The following is a 22,010-nucleotide window of genomic DNA, read 5'->3' as shown; positions in this document are numbered from 1 at the left end:
TCATTTTGCTCATTTTCATGATAGACAGCATCGGCCAATAGATGGTGCTGTTGTTGTATTTAAATGTTTCAGCAAGCAATACGATCTTTTGAATATTCAAAAAAAGAAATTTGGCTTTTAAAACATTTGCTCTATATATTTTGCAGGAATATCAATAAGCAGTGTTTTTTTCTTTAAAAAAATGTTTAGGGGTACTCTCTTTTCCCTACTCATATTGAAATACTCCCCTCAATGAGGCCAAACTTAGATTCACAAAATGTTTAGGGGTATGCATATCCCTGTGTCTCCCCCAGAAAAAAAAGCATTAACAGTAAGTGTCAATCAGTAAGAACATAAAAAAACACCACTTTGTTTTTCTTTTTTACGCTTGCATGTATTGTTGGCATCTATCTGTCTTGAGAGTGTACATTTGGGGGTAAAGTCAAACCATTGGAGAGTTAAAGGCTGTGCTCTTTTTCCCCCCAGGGGGTACTCAAAGGTTCGGGAGCCAGAACATTCAACTCACAAGGCGTTTGAGATCCAAGGTACGACTGTATTACAAGAGAAAAAGGGAAATATCTCTCTGGACTCCCTGAATTAGCTGACTGGAAAGAGCTTCTGAAAGAATCCCATTCCAAATTGAGAGGCACCGTATTTTTTAGCAGAATACACACACACACACACACACACACACGTGTCAAAATACACAGTTCAGGTCTATTTATTTATTTAGATTTATTTATAACAGTATATATTGCCTTCTTGTCAGGGCAGTGTCCTTTTTAATGAAGTGCATTTTTTCAAAATCAGAATGTGACATGTTTTTGAGAAAGGCATTTGTAAAGAAGAAAGAAAGAAAGAAAGAAAGAAAGAAAGAAAGAAAGAAAGAGGGAGAGAGAGAGAGAGAAGGAAAGAAAGAAAGAAAGCAAAACTTTCCCAGTAATAAAGACAGATCATTGTTTCCCTTGTGGAAACAATTCTTGGACTTCAGCCAAGCAAGTCATAAATACAGATCGCAGTGTAGCAATGTCAGAAACGGCAAACCCTTCTGGCACTCTCTGCAGCGAGTGTGGTTTTGAAATGCTGTTTTGCAGCTATAGCGAGAAGGATGATTCACCCTCCCAGCAGGGCTGTGACTTGCTCTTGCATGTTTCAAGAGGCCAGCTAGCTTTATAATGACCTAATTGCATACAGTGCACCTCCCAGAAGGTTTCTCTGCAAACTTCTGAGCAAAGCAGCTGAGGTGTATATAAAAGAGGAAAGTCCTTTTGGGACGATGGCGACCGGCTCCCACCAGCTGTTCCTCATGGCTGCAGATTTAACACTGGCTTCCGCCCTCTCCTTTGTCCTTTATGTGCTTGGCTGCCTTTTCCTTGCGAGCCTCTCCAGCTTGGTGATCTTCCACTTCTCCTTTGGGCTGCTGAAGAGAGCAAAGAGGAAAGCAAAGAGGAAGATCAGCCTGAAATGGAGAGCAATCCTGAGCCTGGTTTCTCGGAGCACCATTGGAGGGATGCTTGTGAAGAAATTAGACCGAGCAAGTTCTGGGTTGCTGGAGGTCCACCGTTCCTCAGAGGGAGAAAGGGCGTCTATGCTGAAGAAGGAAAGCTCCTCAAACACCAGGGTGACACAACTCACAGCGGGTAAGGAAAAGAACCAGGCAGCGATGCAGACCCTCATTGAGAGTCCGCTCTCTCGGGAAGGTATTTCCTGAAGTAGCTTGGGTTGTTTATAATCTCAGGGCCTACTCAATCCCATTGATTTTATAGGACTGCTTCTGGTTGAAGACAACAGTTTGACTGGGCCTAGCTCTCCAGAATCCTCTCTTATTCTTCTCTCTGCCTTGGGTCTTCTTTCTGTTCCATACATAATCTATCATTATGTCCTCCTTGGTGTGCAGAATGAGACAGAGAATGCTATTGTGCATGGAAGCTGTAACCTGTGCCATATTATATTATGTGTGAAAAGATGTAACCCAAGGCAAGGTGGATCATCATCATCATTAATTGAATTTATATACCTCCCTATACTCGGGGTCTCAGGAGGGTTCACAGAATAAAATCAATATATAAAACCACAAAATACATAATAAAAATAAAAACAACAACCCAATAAATGGAAAGGTAAAGGGACCCCTGACCATTAGGTCCAGTTGTGGCCGACTCTGGGGTTGCGGCGCTCATCTCGCTTTATTGGCCGAGGGAGCCGGCGTATAGCTTCCGGTCATGTGGCCAGCATGACTAAGCCGCTTCTGGCGAACCAGAGCAGCGCACAGAAACACTGTTTACCTTCCCGCCAGAGCGGTACCTATTTATCTACTTGCACTTTGACATACTTTCAAACTGCTAGGTTGACAGGAGCTGGGACTGAGCAAAGGGAGCTCACCCCGTCGCGGGGATTCAAACCACCGACCTTCTAATCGGCAAGTCCTAGACTCTGTTATTTAAACCACAGCGCCACCCACGTCCCCAACAACCCAATAGTCCCCCCCCAACCCCCCCCCCCCTGTATTTTAAAAGGGCATATGATGTGCATCAGATTAACCAAAGGCCTGGTTAAAAAGGAACGTTTTTGCCTGGCGCCTAAAGGTGTATAATGAAGGCACCAGGAGAACTTCCCTGTGGAGAGCATTCCACAGATGGGGAGCCACTGCAGAGATGGCCCGTTCTCATGTTGCCACCCTCTGGACCTCTTGAGGAGGCACATGAAGAAGGGCCCCAGATGATGATCTCAGGGTCTGGGTAGGTTCATATGGAAAGAGGCAGTCCTTAAGGTATTGTGGTCCTGAGCTGTGCATGAAAGTACATGGTGTCGCCACTTGGCCGAAGCTAAGCCGGTCTGGGTTTGGTCAGTCCCTCGACTGTAGGGGAGGCCACTTGAGAACCCAAATCTAGTTCCATAGTGGAATCCCTTGAGTTCCATAATGAAACCCTTTGAGCTCCCTAACAGAATCTCCAGAGTTCCATGATGGGAGAAAGGTGGGATATTCATGGAGTGAAATTCAAAGATACGTTTCTACAAGTTGGTCTGAATGTCTTCTCTGTCTTACCGCAGAATCTCCTATGCCAAAGCACCACAAACAGATGCCGTTGAGCCTTGCCTTCTCACTCTACCAGGAACCAGATCCTGCAACCTCTCTATAAGCAGAGCTGAACTAGTTTTCAGGCTTGGAGATGTAGCCCACCCTCAGCCTGCAAGTGTAAATTTGACTGTACCACCAACTCTGTGTGGGAAGGAGTCCAAAAAAAGAGGAGGAGACAGGCAAAGAAGACCTTAAGCCTGCTCCAGGTGGACTGTCCCCTCCTGCCTCCAGGCCATCTTCCATTAACTGCCCTGTAGAAAAAGGTGTTGAGAATTCAAGGGAGGCAGGGAAAGCTAACACCAGGTGCCCACACCTGCTCCATTTGGACTGTCCTGACCTCATCATAGGGCCATTTAGCACCACCTGCCCTGAGCAAAGTATTCCAGGAGAAACATAAAGCAAAGAAGGCATCACTCAAGCCCTTGAGAGATGTATTTGAGTCTAGATGTATCAGTGTTTGCCTTCCACTGGAGTGATGTCATGATGCCTAACTTTTTAATCTTAATTAAAAAAAATTAATGAATGTATTGCTCTTTAATTGCATTATTGTGTACCACCCGAGTACATTAAGTAGTGAAGCATGGTTTTCAAATTGAACAAATAAATAACTAAAGAGGGGGGGATTGCATGCAAAGAAGACCCCAGAACCTGCCCCAGTTGGACTGGCAGGGCTACCTGCCATTAACTGCCCTGTGGGAAGGATCCCAGGGAAAAGAGTGTCAGGGGTTGGACTGAAGAGGAATGGTTGGGACCACCCCCCTCTTCCTGCACATTCCCAAAAAGAGGAGGACAGTATAGATTTAGAACAGTGGTTTGCAGAAGGTCATAGTTCCTCAGAAGGCTGCAGAGAGGAGAAGCTGGGAAATATTGAGGGAGCACCAGGAAGAAGAAGCACCGGGGGGAGACAGGTAACAGACCCAGTGTCCCTTGAAAGCATTCCTGACCCCTCACTCCCAGAACCAGGCGTGCCTTGAGAGCAGTGGAACAGAAAGCTCAGAGGCAGAAAGCACAGATCAGCCAGGACAGGGGTGATGTAGAATAGGAGGGACTGAGGGGGGTGGGACTTTACTTGGAGCAATGCCATTATCTAAGAGAGACCACATTCCTTCGTCTCTTTCTGTGAATATTGAAGAAACTACAGTCATACCTTGGAAGTCGAACAGAATCTCTTCCAGAAGTCCATTCGACTTCCAAAACATTCAGAAACCAAAGTGCGGCTTCTGATTGGCTGCAGAAAGCTCCTGCAGCCAGTTGGAAGCTGGGGAAACCCCACTGGACATTCGGCTTCCAAAAAAAAGTTTAAAAAACGGAATACCCACTTCCAGGTTTTGACTTCCGGCTTGGGAGCCGAAATGTACGAGTACCAAGGTGTTTGACAACCAAGGTACAACTGTACTTGGTAAGAACTCTTCTGGTTTTTCTGCTTTTTGGCACCCCCAGGGAGAGAGATAGGATCCCCTGAAGCCTTGACAAAGAGGTTGTTACAGGAGGATGACATCAGGTGTTCCTATCTTCCAACTGGATTGTCCTTCCATGTGCTCACAGGGCCACCTGCCACCAGCTGCCATATGGGAAGGATCCTGATGACAAGTTAGATTCGGATACTGCCTAGCATGATTTTATGAATGCATTTTAAAGTTACAGTGGTGCCCCGCAAGATGAATGCCTTGCAAGATGGAAAACCCGCTAGACGAAAGGGTTTTCCGTTTTGGAGGTGCTTCGCAGAACGAATTTCCTATGGGCTTGCTTCGCAAGACGAAAATGTCTTGCGAGTTCCTGCGATTTTTTTTCGCTCCCCACCCCCTTTTCCTAAGGCACTAAGCTGCTAATAGCCTTTTAGCAGCTAATCCGCTAATCCCTTAAGCCTTTAATAGCCGCTAATAGCCGCTAAACCGCTAATAGCGCTAATCCGCTAATCCGCTAATGGGGTTGCTTCGCAAGACGAAAAAACCGCTAGACGAAGAGACTCGCGGAACGGATTCTTTTCATCTTGCGAGGCACCACTGTATTTGTAAGCCTCTTTGAAGGAATTTGCACCCTGAAAGGTAGGATTCAATATGATGATATGATATGATAAACAAAATAACACGGGGGCAACTTGCTCCAATGCCGGTTGTCAGGTTTATTTAAAGCCCACCCCAAACTGGGCTACAATTTGGTGACTCAGGTTCATTTGCAGGCTTCCTTCCAGGTGCCATGATCAGCACATGATGCCTAATGTGTGTGAGTTGGGGAAACATTAAGACAGCTGCCTTTACGTGCATGTGAAATGCTGTGATCTAGACAATCAATGTAGGTGCCACGTCTGAGCATTTGAGAAACCCATGGCAGCCATGGCAGCTCTGGGATTCATAAGACCAATTTAGATCATCATTGCAAACACAAACAAAGCTGAGTTTTTAGAACCTTTGAAAAACTGGTTGTATGTATCCACCTTTAACCCTCAACTGCTTTGAGTCCCTATTTGTCAGCCGGAGAAGAGCACAGAAATCTGTTTGCTCCATGTATTTGCAGCATGACTTCTTGTCCTCCTGTTCATGTCAACGTTCCCATATCCTGGTCCCGTTGTCATTTCAATCTCACCTTAGCTCCTGGTTGTAGGAAATTAAAAGGCTTGGATTTTCTGAATGAGTTCTAATATTTTTTTTAAAAAGAGATTAGAACAGAATGGTTTCCAGGAGTGTTCTCTGATGGATTACAGTAGGAACTGGGTCAAGACCTGCTGAGGATCAGGAAATGTAAGACAGGATCACAGACCATTTGCTGACTTTGACACAAATGTTCAGTGAGTTTGAGGAAATGAGATCAGAATCACAAACGGCACACAGCGTGCTCACTTCGCAGATTAGCGCATCACATGAAATTAGTTTTTCTTACTTATGTAAGATGAGGAAAAGCATAAATACCCAAACAATTTCCAGGGGAGCTGAGAAGATGAAACTGCATATTTATAGTAGGATTAATTTTTGCATTTCAAAACGTAGTGTTTCACCATACAGATCCTCACCTAATTTAGCATTGTTTGGGTATGAACAGAGCAGTGATTTTAGTGGTGGTGATGGCAAGGGATCAGTCCAGGTTTTCAGAAAATTGAGAATTTTTATTCCGGCTGATTTTCACCTCGTATCGTGCTTCTGGACTGCAGAATCAAAACTTGTGAGAAGCTTGTTTTTAATCTTTCCAAAAGATTTAATCTTTCCCTCTTTTTCAAAGCAGGGAAGCAAGATTACTGGTTACAGGGGAGGGAGGGGAAACCTGGAAATTCACTCCTATGAATTGCAGCGATCAAGCAATTTGTATCTACCAGTTGTAGGACCAAAGGGGGCTGCTTCATACTGTATTTACTTGAATCTAATGCTCACCTTTTTTGGCCAACTTACGCTGCAAAAATTAAGGTATGCGTTAGATTCGTTGGCACATTTACATTTACCGGCAAGTACTTTGGGGTTTCAAGGTTCTGAAAACTGAGCTGCACGTTAGATTTGATGGCGCATTGGACCCAAGTAAATGCGATATTTGTTCATCTAGCCCAATATTGTCTGCCCCAACCCTCCTCCAGCCTGGTGCCTTGCAGAAGTTTTAAATTATAACTCCCACCATCCCTGACCATTGCCCATGCTGCATCCAAAGCATCGGAAGGGCACCAGCTTGCAGAAGGTTGGTATAACTGAAAAGCGGCAGCTCTCCACGTCTCAGGCAGCAACAGAGTCTCAGGCACCTCTGTGGTCTCTGGTGCCCATTCTGGGAGCCCGACAGTAGGTGGCGCTAGAGCTAATGGGGACAAAATTAGAATTTGTTGGCTCTGCCTGCCTCCTGCTGAATTCTACAAGGGCTAACACTGAGACTAAGGAGGAGGAAGCTGACAGGCTGGGCCACCATAGGACTGGTTGTCTACAAAGAAGCAGGTGGAAGCTGGCTGAGGACAGTGCCCCCACCACCCAAATGGGCTAGCTACCGTTTTTTATGGGAGAAGCCAGGAATTGAACCTAGAACCTTATGTGTGCCAAGAAAAATGATCTGCCTATGGGCTATAGTCCACCCCATACTGCGTATTTCTGACCAGGAGAGCTTGTTTGAAGGGAAAAAATTGTTTTAGAAGAGTTGTTGTATCTTCCAAGATATTCGTTTTCCTCTACAGAGGGTTGGAGACTGTGGACAGATTGTAGCTTTTGCAGAGAGTTGCAGGCAGTGTTGTAATGTGATACACTTTCTTTGTCCTTGTTGGCCGTGACCTCTGTTCAAACTAGTTTTGCAAGTTCCCCCCCCCCCCGGAGTGTGTCAAAATCTCACCCCCAGGAATGTGGCCGGTGCTGTTTGCGACAGAAGTGTCTACAGTTTGCTGCGACCTCAAGCAGAACCCCTGCCGCCACTTTGCATCCTGTTTGCTGCCGCTGTTAGGAAAGGGTTAGATTTCTCTTGCTAAAGGTCTGAACGCTTGCAGAGAGCTGCTGAAAGTACTCCGAGGCCCACAGGTTGTCCACCTGTACTGTTTGGAAATAATTGTCAGGATACAGCTGGTGAAACAAGGGTTCACCTGCAATTTCAGGCCAGATTTCTTGATGCAAATCAGACCAAGTTCAATAGCACAGTGGCGTAGCGTGGGGGTACAGGGGGGGCCGGCCGCACCGGGCGCAACATCTGGGGGGCGCGCGCTTGCACTCGCAGCTCTCTGCCCCTACCTGGCTCACTCACTCTCTCTCACTGCAGTGCTGGCTGTGCGAATCCAATCCAAGCCGCCGGGTTGCCGCCCACTGTGGAGGGGAGGGTGCCAGGCGTGCGGTGCGGTGCGGTGCGGAGAGAGAGCGAGGGACTATCTGGGGGAGGGACAGTGCAGCGGGGGGGGGGGCAAATTACTTGCCTTGCCCCGGGTTAGGGGGCGCAAATTACTTGCCTTGCCCCGGGTGCTGACAACCCATGCTACGCCACTGCAATAGCACACACCATGTTTTCGCACCAATTCTGGGTCCAGTTGTCTTTTCAACATTCAACTTTTGAATGCCTCTTTAGCATGTCTGAGAGATGAGCTCTTCTCTGCAATGCTCCTCCTCCTCCCTCCACTTTCCCCCCTCCTTTGCTCTTTTCTGTTTGAGCATTTTCACCATGATGCTTGCACTGAAAACGTATTTCCTATGCATTGACCCAGTTGCATAGCAAATCAAAGTCTTAATTTACGGGGCGGGTAGAGAGAAAGTGTTCTGACTGATACTCTCTGATCATTTGGTTTTTTGACATTCGGGGTCAGGGGACTAGCGTTTGCTTGCAAAAGACTGACTGAATATATTCGACGTCAGGTAATAAAATCCTGATTTCTGCCAGCAACTCGTTGAAAAGTTCTGATGAAAGAAAGACTTTGGAAGCAGTCACACATAAAACTGTCACACACAAATGTTGTGTTAGTCTTTAAGGTGTGACAAATCTCTTAATGTTTGCAGTAACTGACTAACATGGGTACCCTTCTAGTGTGGGTGGCGCTGTGGTCTAAACCACTGAGCCTCTTGGGCTTGCTGATCAAAAGGCCGGTGGTTCGAATCCCCATTATGGGGTGAGCTCCTGTCGCTCTGTCCCAGCTCCTGCCAACCTAGCAGTTCGAAAGCACACCAGCGCAAGTAGATAAATAGGTACCATTGCGGGGGAAGGTAAACGGCATTTCCGTGTGCTCTGGTTTCTATCACAGTGTTCTGTTGTGCCAGAAGCGGTTTAGTCCTGCTGGCCACATGACCCGGAAAGCTGTCTGTGAACAAGCGCCAGCTCCCTCAGCCTGAAAGCGAGATGAGCGCCACAACCCCATAGTTGCCTTTGACTGGACTTAACCGCCAAGGGATCCTTTACCTTTTTACCTTACCTTCTAGCATATAATGCCTTATACTAAGTCAGAAAAGCCACAAAGTCAATGGGTCCTCTACCACTTTCTAATTTTGATGCATTTAGGAACTGGTTCCTGCACCGACACTTGCATAGAACAATAAATCTAATTTGGGGTAGTTCTGCAGTTAAATTACTTTGGATGATTTACATCAAGATATATATCTATATATATATTTTTAATGAACACTTCAGGGGCCAGAGAGTTATTTTCACCTGCCAGCCAGGAGCTGGTTTCGATGAAGCAATGAAACAAGATACAATCCAGAGATTTTGTCAACAACTCCACAATACATTAACAGCTCCTCTATACAGTCTTCTCAGCTTCACAAGGAAATTAGCGTTTTCGGTCTATTAAGTATTTTTTTGGCTACGTCCCAAGTCTATTATAGATCTGTGAAAGGCAAAGTGCAGTTTCCATGATTCTTTTATTTTGGGGAGGTCTTTAATGCATCATGTGGATGCAGCCAGTGACGTAAGTGAAATAGACTCACCACACATGTGAAATAGTCTATTTCACTTATGTCACTGCCTGCATCCACACGATGCATTAAAGACTTACCCAAAATAAAAGGATCATGGAATCTGCAGTTTGCCTTTCACCGATCTATAATTCCCAGCACCTTTAACAAACTACAGTCCTCTGGTATGTAGGGTGTGTACTCAGCATTCATGTACTATTATCTTACTACAGGACCATGATTACTTCTTTTATTGTTTGCAGGGCTTATTGACTTTTTAGCTGCCAGTTTTGTGCAATTAGACCCTCTGCTTTCTGTTTGCATATTATACCAAGCCATGTCATTGGTCCATTAGCCCAATGAATGGCAGTGACTCTCTCTCTCTCTCTCTCTCTCTCTCTCTCTCTCTCTCTGTTCTTTCTTTTACAAAACTGAAGATGCCATGGAGATTTTCTGTGTTAGAAGCACAATCTGCCACTGAGCTATGTGAGTCTTCCTTTAAAAACTGGCATTCAGCAGTCTCCTGGTGAGAGAATGAAGCTGGATCAAGGAGGAATACTGGGACACTAAGCCAGGACTGGTCTTCAACCTTTTGCTATCTTCTATGTAGGCATTCCGGAACTGATCCAAGATGGGAGATGGTTCCTGCCATTTTCATAGTTGGCTCAATGCATCTTCTCTTGCCACAGCAGCACCAAATGACAACAGGCATCAGAATCCTGCCCTTTGCTGACTCGGGCAACCCTATCAAGGCATCTCTTTAATATTTACCCGACGGTCAATGGTGCAACAAGCAACCTATCTCCAACTCCTCGAAAGATTCCATCAACTGTGTCTCTGAAAAATTTTACACATCACTTGGGAAGACAGGCGAACTAATATCAGTGTACTGGAAGAAGCAAAGATCACCAGTGTTGAAGCAATGATTCTTCAACATCAACTTTGTTGGACTGGTCATGTTTTGTGGGTGCCTGATTATCATCTTCCAAAGCAACTACTCTACTCCCAGCTTAAGAATGGGAAGTGAAATACCAGTGGAGAACAAAAGAGGTTTAAAGACTCTCTCAAGGCAAATCTAAAAAAATGTAGCAAAAACACTGACAACTGGGAAACACTGGCCTGCGAGCGCTCCAGTTGGAGAGTAGCCTTGACCAAAGGTGTCATGGGTTTTGAAGACACTCAAACTCAGGATGCAAGGGAGAAACATGCTAAGAGGAAGGCACGCTTGGCAAATCCACACTGTGGATTTGCCACTCCCGCCCTGTCAGGGAACTGCCATCGGAGGAGGAGGAGGAGCTGAGAAGGCTCCAGGATGATGGCAGAGAAGCCTCCAGCAGAAGGAGGGGTAGCCCGCAAGCTGGGGAAGGAAATCAGCGTAGCACCAGTGGAGAAGGGGAGGAGATAGAGGAAGCGGAGAGGTAGCTCCAAGACTCTGCGCCAGAGACAAGCGGAGAAGGAACCAGTACTCCCTTGCCAGCTCCCACATTGCGAAGGAAGCTGTCACGTAGGGAGAGAGGGAGGAGACTGGGAGTAAAGGAGTTCTTATGTTGGAGAAGGTTTAAGAAACGCCCACTGACGGATTCTGCCAGCGACTGAGGCAGCCACGGAGTAGAGGCTGCTCTGTCAGAAAGGGGTTCAGCCATGCCAGACCACCAGGAGTGAAGGCAATTTACGCACAAGCAATCCCCAGAACCATAACACGCCCGAAAACCAATGTCGCCACTGTGGAAGGACGTGTGGATCCAGAATTGGCCTCCACAGTCACTTATGGGCTCATTGTTAAAACCGTGTTTATGGAAGACAATCTTACTCGGCTATGAGTGATTGCCAAAGAAGAAGAATCCACTCTTAGAGTCCCCAGCTCACTTCCCCTCTTCTATGTGCATTTGGTAGTATCAGAAGGGAAGCGTACTCTTGTATTTGTAAATAGCCATTTCCAGGACTGGACTCGGGGGTCAGCATCATTTGGTACCTCCTGAGGCTGGTGCCCTAGTAGAAGATACCCACTGCCAATCCCTGGAGTGTTCTGCCCCTGATGCTCCCCTTCTATTCTGTGGCTGCCTGTTCACTTGCCCCATGAATACCCAACCTTGTGCCCACCAGATGCTATGGGACTCCTACTCCCATCATCCCTGGCCATTGGCCATGCTGGTAGTTGTAGTCCAACAAAATCTGGAGGATTGGCTTCCCCTGGCCTACCTTCTCTGAGCGAGGAAGCAGGGGAAAGAAAAGTCCTTTTCCCACCACTTGCCTCTCTGTCTCTTACTCTGGGAGGTGGTCCAGAGTGGGCACAGCTGCAGAGGCCAACGAACGCATGGTGGCAACAGAAAAGAAGACGGAGAGAATGCATTCCTTATGGGTTGGAGTTCTTCCCCAAACCTAGAACTGCTCTGCTTCTTCTACATGCCATTATCCCTCTTGCTCACTCTTCCAGGCCTAAATACCTAGAGTGCTCTTTTTTTGCTCCAGTTCCTCTGAAGTCACGCACTCAGGAAAAAGTCACCTCTCATTCTCAAGTATTCCTACTTCATGATAGTTTATTTCAGCGATGGGGAACCTGATGCCTCCAACTCCCATCAGCCCTAGCAAGCATGGCCAATGATGGGACTTGTAGTCAAGGAATACCTTGATGTCCATGGTTTCCCCCACCCCTGGTGCATGACTCTAGTTCAGGAGTCGTTCCTCCAGCCACCACTCACTCAATCCTTCTGAATGAGACTCAACGAGACTGCCTGGACTTTAAGATCAGCTTCTAATGCCCCGCTCTTTGATCTGTTGGTAACAGTTGGCAGCTTGACAGATACCAAGAGACAGGAATTTTTCTGGGGTGGCTCTGAATTTCCTCCCATGCCTGGCTCCATCACTGTTGCTTTTTGCAAAAGAAACCTTAAGGCCTTTTTTTTTTTTTTTTGCTGAATCCGCCTTTTGTAAATTGCTGTCCCATGTGATAACAGTTATGCTGCTCATTTTTAAGGGGAGTATAACGCCGGTTTAATTTGATGGTTTTATATTGCATGTTGTTGCTTCTCTAGGGCATTGTGCTTGTGAGGGCAGCAGTTTAGAAATCTTTAATGAAATAAAGTATCGGTTGCCGTCCTGCCTGGAAGCTAGATGTGAAACAGACCAAGTTGCAAAAGCATCCCTTCTAACAGGTGTGGGAGAGCTATTCTCTATATCTAAAATCTGGGATGCAGCTTGTGTCACACCTGACACGTCAACCTAACAGAAGCTGGGGCGGGGGTGCATAGCAACCGAGAAGTGACTGCTTTGTCTCCGTACACTTAAGACAATTACAAACGCTGCTCAGATAGTGTGGATTTTTTAATTGCAGCCTGATGCTCCAACCCGGCTTTTAATTATAAACCTCTGCCCTAGAACCGGTTATTAATTGCAGTGCTCAATCTAAGAAGATGTGAAGTTGCTAGCATTGTTGCCTCCTCAAAAGCACAGGCCCTCCCAGCAACTTTTTAAAAACCTAAATTTCTATAGCAGAGATAGGGAACATGTGGCTCTCATATCTTGTCAGTCTCCAAGTGCTCCTCAGCAGTGGCGTAGCGTGGGGGTGCAGGGGGGGCCGGCCGCACCGGGCACAACATCTGGGGGGGGGGCGCTCGCACTCGCAGCTCTCTGCCCCTACCTGGCTCACTCACTCTCTCATACTGCAGTGCTGGCTGCGCGAATCCGATCCGAGCCGCCGGATCGCTGCCCACTGTGGAGGGGAGGGTGCCAGGCGTGCGGTGTGGTGCGGAGAGAGAGCGAGGGACTATCTGGGGGAGGGACAGTGCAGCGGGGGGGGGGCGCAAATTACTTGCCTTGCCCCGGGTGCTGACAACCCACGCTACGCCACTGCTCCTCAGGCCCAGCCAGCTCGGTTGCCAAGCACAGATGATGGGAATCATAGCTCACTGACATCTAGAGAAGCACATTTTCCCATTCCCTGACCCATTGAAACAGAAGCATTTATTTATAATTGAAGGCAGCCATCTTGACACTGCATTCATATGTTGCAGAATAGGAGGTGAAGTGGTTTTTAAGCGCTTCATTTCAGAAAAGGTTTGCTAGTGTGAAGTCCGGGCTACCACTTTAGAAGTTCATGGGAGACCCTGAAAACTGTTTTATTCTAAAGTTATGCGGGTACAGTATTTCTTCTAAGAAAGAACTCAAGGGGGTCCCAGGTCAGTCTCCCATCCATGTACCAACCAGACCCAAACCAGCTCAGCTTCAGCAAGGTTCCCACATTGTGTGCTGCCAGACCATCCTTAGGATCAACACTCCAGTTTCATGGATTCGCTGCAACTGATAGGTTTCCGCTGCCCCAGACAGTAAACAGGAATGCCTTTCTTTCACAACAGTCAGCTCCTGTCTGTTTGGGGATTTGGCATTTTCAGCACACACTGACTCCTCCTTTGGGCCTTCATGCTGAACTCGGGAACCATAATGGTCTGAACTAGACCCAGTGCATGTTGGAAGATGCGCGTTCCTATCCTTCATTGCTAGAATGTGTGGACATCCCATGAATGTGAATGTTGGGAGACTCAGAACACATATAGTGAAACTTGTTCCTGCAGGACTCTACAATTCTATGATTCTGTGATCTAGTAGACTATTAAATATATATATATATATATATATATATATATATATATATATATATATATAAGCTAACATTTGTTAACCCTGAATGGGGCTTACCGGGTGTTTATGGGATGCAGGTGGTGCTGTGGTCCAAACCACTGAGTCTCTTGGGTGTGCCAATCAGAAGGTCAGCAGTTTAAATCCCCATGACCGGGTGAGCTCCCATTGCTCTGTCCCAGCTTCTGCCAACCTAGCAGTTCGAAAGCACACTAGTGCAAGTAGATAAGTAGGTACCGCTGCGGCGGGAAGGTAAATGGTGTTTCCGTGCGCTCTGGTTTCCGTCATGGTGTTTGGTTGCACCAGAAGTGGTTTACTCATGCTAGCCAGAAAGCTGTCTGTGGACAAACGCCGGCTCCCTCAGCCTAAAAGCGAGATGAGCGCCTCAACCCCTTAGTCACCTTTAACTAGACTGAACTGTCCGGGGGTCCTTCACGTTTACCTTTATGCTTGGCTGGGGCTAGTGGGAGCTGTGTTCAAAACATCTGGAGGGCACCAGGTTGGTGAAGGCTGATATAAAATGTCTCATCAGAGGAAGATTTTAGTTCCAGGTACATGAGGGATGCAGGTGGCGCTGTGGGTTAAACCACAGAGCCTAGGACTTGCCAATCGGAAGGTTGGCGGTTCGAATCCCCGCGACGGGGTGAGCTCCCGTTGCTCGGTCCCTGCTCCTGCCAACCTAGCACTTCAAAAGCACGTCAAAGTGCAAGTAGATAAATAGGTACCGCTCCGGCGGGAAGGTAAACGGCGTTTCCATGCGCTGCTCTGGTTCACCAGAAGCGGCTTAGTCATGCTGGTCACATGACCTGGAAGCTGTACACCAGCTCCCTCGGCCTATAGAGCGAGATGAGCGCCGCAACCTGAGTCGGTCACAACTGGACCTAATGGTCAGGGGTCCCTTTACCTTTACCTTACATGAACCAAAAGCACTGATGTCGGAGCTTACTTCCTAAGCTTATTTTTCCCACCACCACTTGAAAGGCTCAAGACAATTTCTATAGCAGAGGTGTTTAAACTGTTTACCAAACCACCGAAAACATTTTGTACTGTTTGCCGTACACCAGGTTGATAAATGAACACTTATACCTACAACCCCATGAATGCTCACCTGGGAGTAAGCACCAACAAGCACAATGAGACTTGCTGAAGTGTAAAAGTGGGTAAATATGAGCTGCAAGTCAGGCCTCTGAGGAAGTAACCAGATGGATTAAGTTAAACAGGAGGATAATGAAGAACCGTTCAAACAGAAAAAACAATAAATAAAGGGAAACACACACAGCCAATTTTATCCAGTCACTGTTCCTCCTTCACGGGCAAATAAGAACCCTCATATTTAAAGTTAAGCATGAAATCTGAGGTCCCAACCAAAGAAGAATGGCAACGTAAGTTGACAGAATATGCACAGCTTGCAGACTTAACATGTAGAATAAGAGAACAAGAAGAACATATGTTTAGAGAAGATTGGAAAACGTTTCTGGAATATATGGGAAATAACTGTGTATAGCTGAAAACACTGTTTTCAGATAAATTGATAAATTGATAAATTGATAAATTGATAAATTCAGATAAATTGAATGGTGTAAATAAAGTTTTGATGGAAAACTGAATGGTATAGTTTATGTAAAATATGCAGGGATATGTAAAATGAACCATGGAAAGTCACTGATGTAAAAATGAGTACTTTAAATTGTAAAGCAGAAAATTTAATAAAAATTGTATTTCTAAAGTTAAGCATGAAATCCGGCAGGGATTCCATCAGGACTTGGACTTGCCCCCAAACTCAGTAAAATAAGCACAAGGTTCCCAAATGCACCAGGCTGACTTAGCATCTTTTATAGTAAATGAAGTACCTACATATTACCATTTAAAGTCCCACCACCAGCAGAGGAACAGTTTGAAGTCTGTACCCAGAAGGGAATGAGTTATGTTATGATATAGCTTAAAAGTTTGCATAATCAATAATATTTTAAATTTGGCAGGAATGCCTCGAGTACTGAAGAATCCTGCTGTCATGTTCCAGGAAGAGGAGGCAGAGACACAAAATGAATATGAAGGGACGTCATCTCCTAAGCAGAAGAATGGTATTTTGACACCTGGTAAGAGGAGAATTAAGGTTCAGCCTTACAAAATGTGGTGGGGTATACAGGGGCTCGTTTGAGTAGACATTTTGTTCCTCCAAATGGTTGCAACCCAATCCTTTGTATGCCCCACTCCCAAAACACCTGATCAAATGGTACTCACTTCCAAGCAGTCCTATTTTTGTAGAAAAAGAGGTGCCAGAACTCACCATGAACCAGTGGCGTAGCGTGGGGGTGCAGGGGGGGCCGGCCGCACCGGGCGCAACATCTGGGGGGGGGGGCGCTCGCACTCGCAGCTCTCTGCCCCTACCTGGCTCACTTACTCTCTCTCACTGTAGTGCTGGCTGTGCAAATCCGATCCAAGCCGCCGGGTCGCCGCCCACTGTGGAGGGGAGGGTGCCAAGCGTGCGGTGCGGTGCGGAGAGAGAGCAAAGGACTATCTGGGGGAGGGACAGTGCAGCGGGGGGGGGGCGCAAATTACTTGCCTTGCCCCGGGTTAGGGGGCGCAAATTACTTGCCTTGCTGACAACCCACGCTACGCCACTGGCAATGGCAATGGCAATCACCTGAGAAGTGCCAGAACCAACAAGTTTCAGTTGGAAAAAAGTCATGCTTCCAAGTCACTTCAGAGGATACGGAGAGTTGTTAGGAGACTCCCATTTCCCCGTGGAGTTACAATTCTCTCTCTCAAATTTATTTATTTGTGTTTTTTTTCAAAGTAAAATTTTACAATCACATATCCAACATAAAAACAAGATTTCCAAAGAGTCTCCTGGACTTCCCTCCTCCTTTTTGTGGGTCCTATTGTTAGTCCTTTCCTCCTGCATCTTTCATAATAATCCAAATCTTTTACATCTCCATTAGGTCCAAAATTCACCATTAAACTACAAGTGACATTCCAATCCCATTAACAATTTTAGCTGTTTAGAATGATTTTTAAGGAAGATGATAAATTTTCCCCATTCCTTATTAAAATGTTGGTCTTCCTGATTTCTGATTCTTCCAGTCATTTGTGCCATTTCGGCATAGTCCATCAACTTGATCTGCCATTCTTCTCTGGTTAGGACTTTATATTATTTCCATCTCTGGGCTAGTTGCAATCGTGTAGCAGTAGTCGCATACATAAATAGTCTTCTTGGGAGTTACAATTCTCAGAGTGGTTTAACGATCAATTGCTCTTCATGGGGAGCTCTGGGAACCAGGGGTGCCAATTTGAATAAAATATTGGGGTGGGGGCAGGAAAGCCCCACCCTGCATAATCGATCACATGACATGGTGCGCAGACACCATTTGAATAGCAGTGCCCATTGACTTTGGAGGAGGGCTGGCCCCCTCAAATATTTCCTTGGGGTAGTCAAAGACCCTTCGGCCCCTAGGAGTTGGCTCCTATGACGGGAACTGTAGCTCTGTGAGGGGAATTCATTCTTCTTGATAACTCTCAGCACCCTTAACAAACCTCAGCTCTCATAATTTCCTTGGGGAAGCCATGTTTAAAGTGTTATCATAGGTAAAAGGCAAAGGTACTCCTGCCCGTACGGGCCAGTCTTGCCAGACTCTAGGGTTGTGTGCTCATCTCACTCTATAGGCCAGGAGCCAGCGCTGTCCGGAGACACTTCCGGGTCACGTGGCCAGCGTGACAAGCTGCATCTGGCGAGCCAGCACAGCACACGGAACGCCGTTTACCTTCCCACTGGTAAGCGGTCCCTATTTATCTACTTGCACCCGGAGGTGCTTTCGAACTGCTAGGTTGGCTGGCGCTGGGACCGAACGACGGGAGTGCGATCGGCAAGTCCTAGGCGCTGAGGTTTTACCCACAGCGCCACCCGCTGTGTTATCATAGTCAGTGCTTTTTTTCTTAAAAATAAATAAATTAGGGCTACTCTCAATTTTCTACTCATATTGAAATACTGCCCCTCAATGAGGCCAAACTTAGATTCACAAAATGTTTAGGAGTATGCGTACCCCTGTGTACCCCCAGAAAAAAGCACTGATCATAGTGCTTCAAATGTATGGGGCATATATGGCTAAATCTTGTAGCCATTTATTGACTCAGGCTTGGTTTGTCTGACATTGTCCAACACTTTCCTCCTTCGTAAATGGAGTCTTTCCCCATTTCTCCCTTTCTGCTGAATACTCACCTTTTTGGCCAAGTTATTTTAGCCTACTGTAAACCCAGCTGTCTTATGAAACCCTTTGCCAGTTTTCCTTCCCACCATTCCCTACTCCCGGCTGCCCAAAATTGGGCCAGGTGTTGAGATGTATGGAGAATATGACATTATTTGCTGCCCAGGACTGTGAGGGAAATGACTGAGGTGACACACAATGCTAACGAGGGCATTACCTTAGAGCAGACGTATGTTTTCTTCTTTTTCTCTCTTTTGCAGCTTTCTTTATTGCCCTCATTTGGCTTCCAGTGAAAATTACATGCCCTTGTCTGAGGAAGAGAGGTTGCCTGAGGCGACTGTGTAAATTTGTGTGTGGGAAAACGACAAGATTTGCTCTGGGACTGAGTGAAAAGAATTGAAGGGAAGATGACAAAGAGTGCTTGGTCTGGGCACCACCTTAGAACTGTCCATTTTGAATACTATTATAATTATTTTGCAGCTGTCATCATTGGCCTCCTTTGGGCTCCAGTGACCACTGTGTTCTCACGTCTGAAGAACTGAAGTCCCCAGATGCTTACAACCCTCTCGAAATCTCAAGAGTGATGGGTGAAGCTGACTAGGCCTGTGACACAGAGAGACTGGTGGAGCTTGCTCAGCTTATGATGTGCAGATGCAGAATTTGAATGTGTGGAAACCATCCGCTGCTAATAGGGATGAGGAGAAAATTGCCGCAATTTGCATTTTCACCTGCAATTCCCGGGAAAAAATGCAGCTCTCTTCTGAAATTCTTTTATATTTATATATATTAATTTTATTAGTTTTCCAAATTATAACAAATTGATCCAAATTATTAAGATTTAATACATTTTTTGAACATAGTTTTTCTGTTCCTGATGTTGCCACTTCATTCTTCTTCTTTAATCACCTTCTCATCCGTCTGTTAATTTTAATCCATTTTCAAAGCTGACCTTTCTTGTTCCCTTGCAATCAGCACCCTTGTTGTTTCGCAAACATATAGATATCGATTTCACGCGTGTAGTCCTTCTAGCACTCTGTTCCCAAACCTGGAGTGTAGAGATAATTTATTGCCACCGTCCTTTGTCCATTCACATTCCACTCCTTTGAAAACATTCCTTCAGTTGTTCAAGGAGTTGCTGGGCTATAAATAACTTTCCGACAAGATGCCTGCTCCGCCATTTATCTCTGCCATTAAAATTCTGAGGATTATTTTCCTCAGTCCGCAGTTAAAAAACAAAGTCACATATATAAACTCCTGCCAGATGTAATTAGCAGTCCTTCGTCTTGCCAAATTCCTCTCTCCTCCACTCCTGGTCCAGTCCAAAGATGATTTGAATTGAGTCTATTTAATCTCAGTCGAAATTCACACTTCTCCAAATGTTGTGATGCTGTCCCACAGTGAAATAAATTGTGTATGAAGATGTGTATGTTGGGGGAAGGTGTACATAAAAATGCAGCTGTGAAAATAAAATATCAAATGCATATAGGGGGAATTGCTTGCCAAAATGCCGATATTAGTCTGAATGCCGTACAAAATGGTGTCTACTGAGAGAAAAGCGCTGATGAATTTACACGAGGACATTTTTTTAAGGAAATGCAAACTGGTGAAGGAATGTGACGAACTGAATTTTCGATCAGAAAAACGGCAGACAGAGAGAAACTGAAATTGACAAGGTTCATCCCTCCGTAATTCCAAAGGGAGAAACACAGACTAGATTTACAACATAAATGGACCATTTATGTGCTACCATATTTAGCTGAGTTGCTTTTTACGTAGCACACAATTGCTGGGCAACATGAACATTGTAAGTGAATATTAATGTTGTTTCTGCAGTATGCAATTGATTACAGCTTCTTTTCTAACCATGTTTGCACATACCTCTAGGCTTAATGCGACAATAATTCGAGAGTAGATCTGAATTGGGCAGAAATTAGACTTGTAATGGATTTCACATGGATGAACAACACCTTGGAAACCTCTTCACCTCTTCAGATATGCAAAAGAAACCTTAATTATTTGGTAGGTTTAAAAATATGAGGGTCAGGGAAAGGATATGTCGACTCCTGTTTTCAGAAAAAAGGAAAAACCCTATACGCTGCAATAAATCACAGGCTTAGCCCAATGACAAAGCTTTATGAATTAGATGTGGATGGAAAGGCAATACCCTGATTTCATTAAGAGCCTGCAATGCATTTTCTAAATCTGATTTGTGCGAAGAGACGCCAGCAATTTTACCTGCATGGATATGGCTGAGGTTGGACAGCTTTGCATGCTTAAGTTACTTAAATGTGCCCATATAGTTTTGTAGCTGTGTTGCAATTTTAATTTTTGTCGTGAGCTGCCTCAAGTGTATGACGAGGTGGTATCTAGATGCTTCAAGGAGAAAGAAGGAGACTACGAGAAGGGAGGCATTTTGTCATGTCAGCACTTAGCCGCTTTTTGTGCTATTCATTATTTAGCAGCCAGGCTTTTTGGATGCCTGTCAAACATTGCTTTGCAATCCTGGAAAGAATTCGGTTTCAAACCTCAGTGGATCATTTCAGATGATGAAGAAAAGCCTTGGATTTTATTTTTAGCACTTTGGAGCACATCAGGATTCAGTGGCAGACCAACCTTTCACCAGTCATGGTGGATCAGACTGAAAGGTCCATTTGATTCAGCGTCCCATTCTCCCTCTCTCTCTTTTTAATGATTTTTATTGAAGTTTCAAAACACCAACCAACAGAAACATCACGTCTTATTACACATATCCTGCTTTATGCTCCATAGAGCCATTGACTTCCGTCCTTCCCTTCCACCAGTTTTCCTATTCCAATCTATAGTTCACAGTTTATTTAATTAAAAATTACACCATGACATAAGATTTACTTCAATCCTGCCAACATTTTCATATTTGTACAGGTCTCACTTATATAAACCATAAATTTACTCCATTCTTTTTGGTACTTTGTGTCCTCCTGATTCCGAATTCTGTGTGTCAATTTAGCCATTTCAGTGTATTCAACCAGTTTTATCTGCCATTCTCTTATCGTCGGCATCTCCTGTAACTTCCACTTTGGGGCTATCAGAACTCTAGCTGCTGTTGTTGCATACAGATATAGTCTTTGGTCTATCTTCTTAATATCTTCTCCCACCAAGACTAGCAAAAATTCTTCCGGCTTTTTGGGAAAACTATACTTAAACATCTTTTTTAACTCATTATAAACCGATTCCCAAAACTCTTTTATTTTATTGCATGACCACCACATTTGCTAGAAGTCGCCGCCCTTTACCTTGCATTTCCAACAAGTTTTACTACTTGTCCTATACATTTTTGCCAGTTTGGTGGGAGTGTAGTACCAACGATAGACCCATTCTCATAGTGGCCAATCAGATGCCTATGAGATGCTCAGAAGCAAGACGTGACTCTTCCCCCCCCCAAGTTTCTCAGAAAGTGGTATTCAGTGGCATGGACCTCTCATGCTGGATATAATAAATTGCCACCATCAATATAGTCGCTGGTGGCTTCATCCTTGAGCATGCACTGTATTTGTGTCAAATTTGGTGTATGCAATATTTTGGGAGTGAGGGGGTCAAGGTAGTTTTATGGGCAACTGCATGATTTGAGTAAACACAGAAAGTGTGGAACAAGCAGGGTTAGTATCTGTCTGTCTTGGGAGACCATGGGAAAGTACACCTTCAGGGATGAAATCAAACCATTACAGAGTTACAGCGCCTGCTGTGGCTGAAAAGACCAACAGGGGAGAGAAATGTTTTGTTGCAGCTGGGGCAGATGAAGGCATCTGGTTGTGCTGA

The 22,010-nt window shown here is 45.4% G+C and overlaps 1 protein-coding gene across 3 annotated transcripts; it reads left to right on the top strand.

Moving 5' to 3' along the window:
* The first annotated feature begins 1,061 nt into the window (after positions 1-1,061).
* LOC310673549 (uncharacterized protein) lies at positions 1,062-19,696 on the top strand. 3 transcript variants are annotated; one of them, XM_083432021.1, is made up of 3 exons: positions 1,062-1,619; positions 15,993-16,109; positions 18,476-18,664. In XM_083432021.1, exons 1-3 carry the CDS (start codon positions 1,256-1,258, stop codon positions 18,613-18,615), a joined length of 621 nt encoding a protein of 206 aa, XP_083288147.1. In that variant the 5' UTR covers positions 1,062-1,255; the 3' UTR covers positions 18,616-18,664. The 3 variants fall into 3 exon arrangements, with proteins under 3 accessions (XP_083288147.1, XP_083288149.1, XP_083288148.1); XM_083432022.1 differs by lacking the exon at positions 18,476-18,664 and adding an exon at positions 18,696-19,696 and having other exon boundaries at positions 1,072-1,619; XM_083432023.1 differs by lacking the exons at positions 15,993-16,109; positions 18,476-18,664 and adding an exon at positions 3,031-3,572 and having other exon boundaries at positions 1,069-1,619.
* Positions 19,697-22,010: the final 2,314 nt, after the last annotated feature.

The sequence above is a fragment of the Podarcis tiliguerta genome (assembly GCF_965153285.1).
Source record: "Podarcis tiliguerta genome assembly, chromosome: 3".
NCBI classification, from domain to species: domain Eukaryota; kingdom Metazoa; phylum Chordata; class Lepidosauria; order Squamata; family Lacertidae; genus Podarcis; species Podarcis tiliguerta.
The sequence above is the reverse complement of the archived record's forward strand: the minus strand, read 5'-3'. Positions and strand labels throughout refer to the sequence as shown.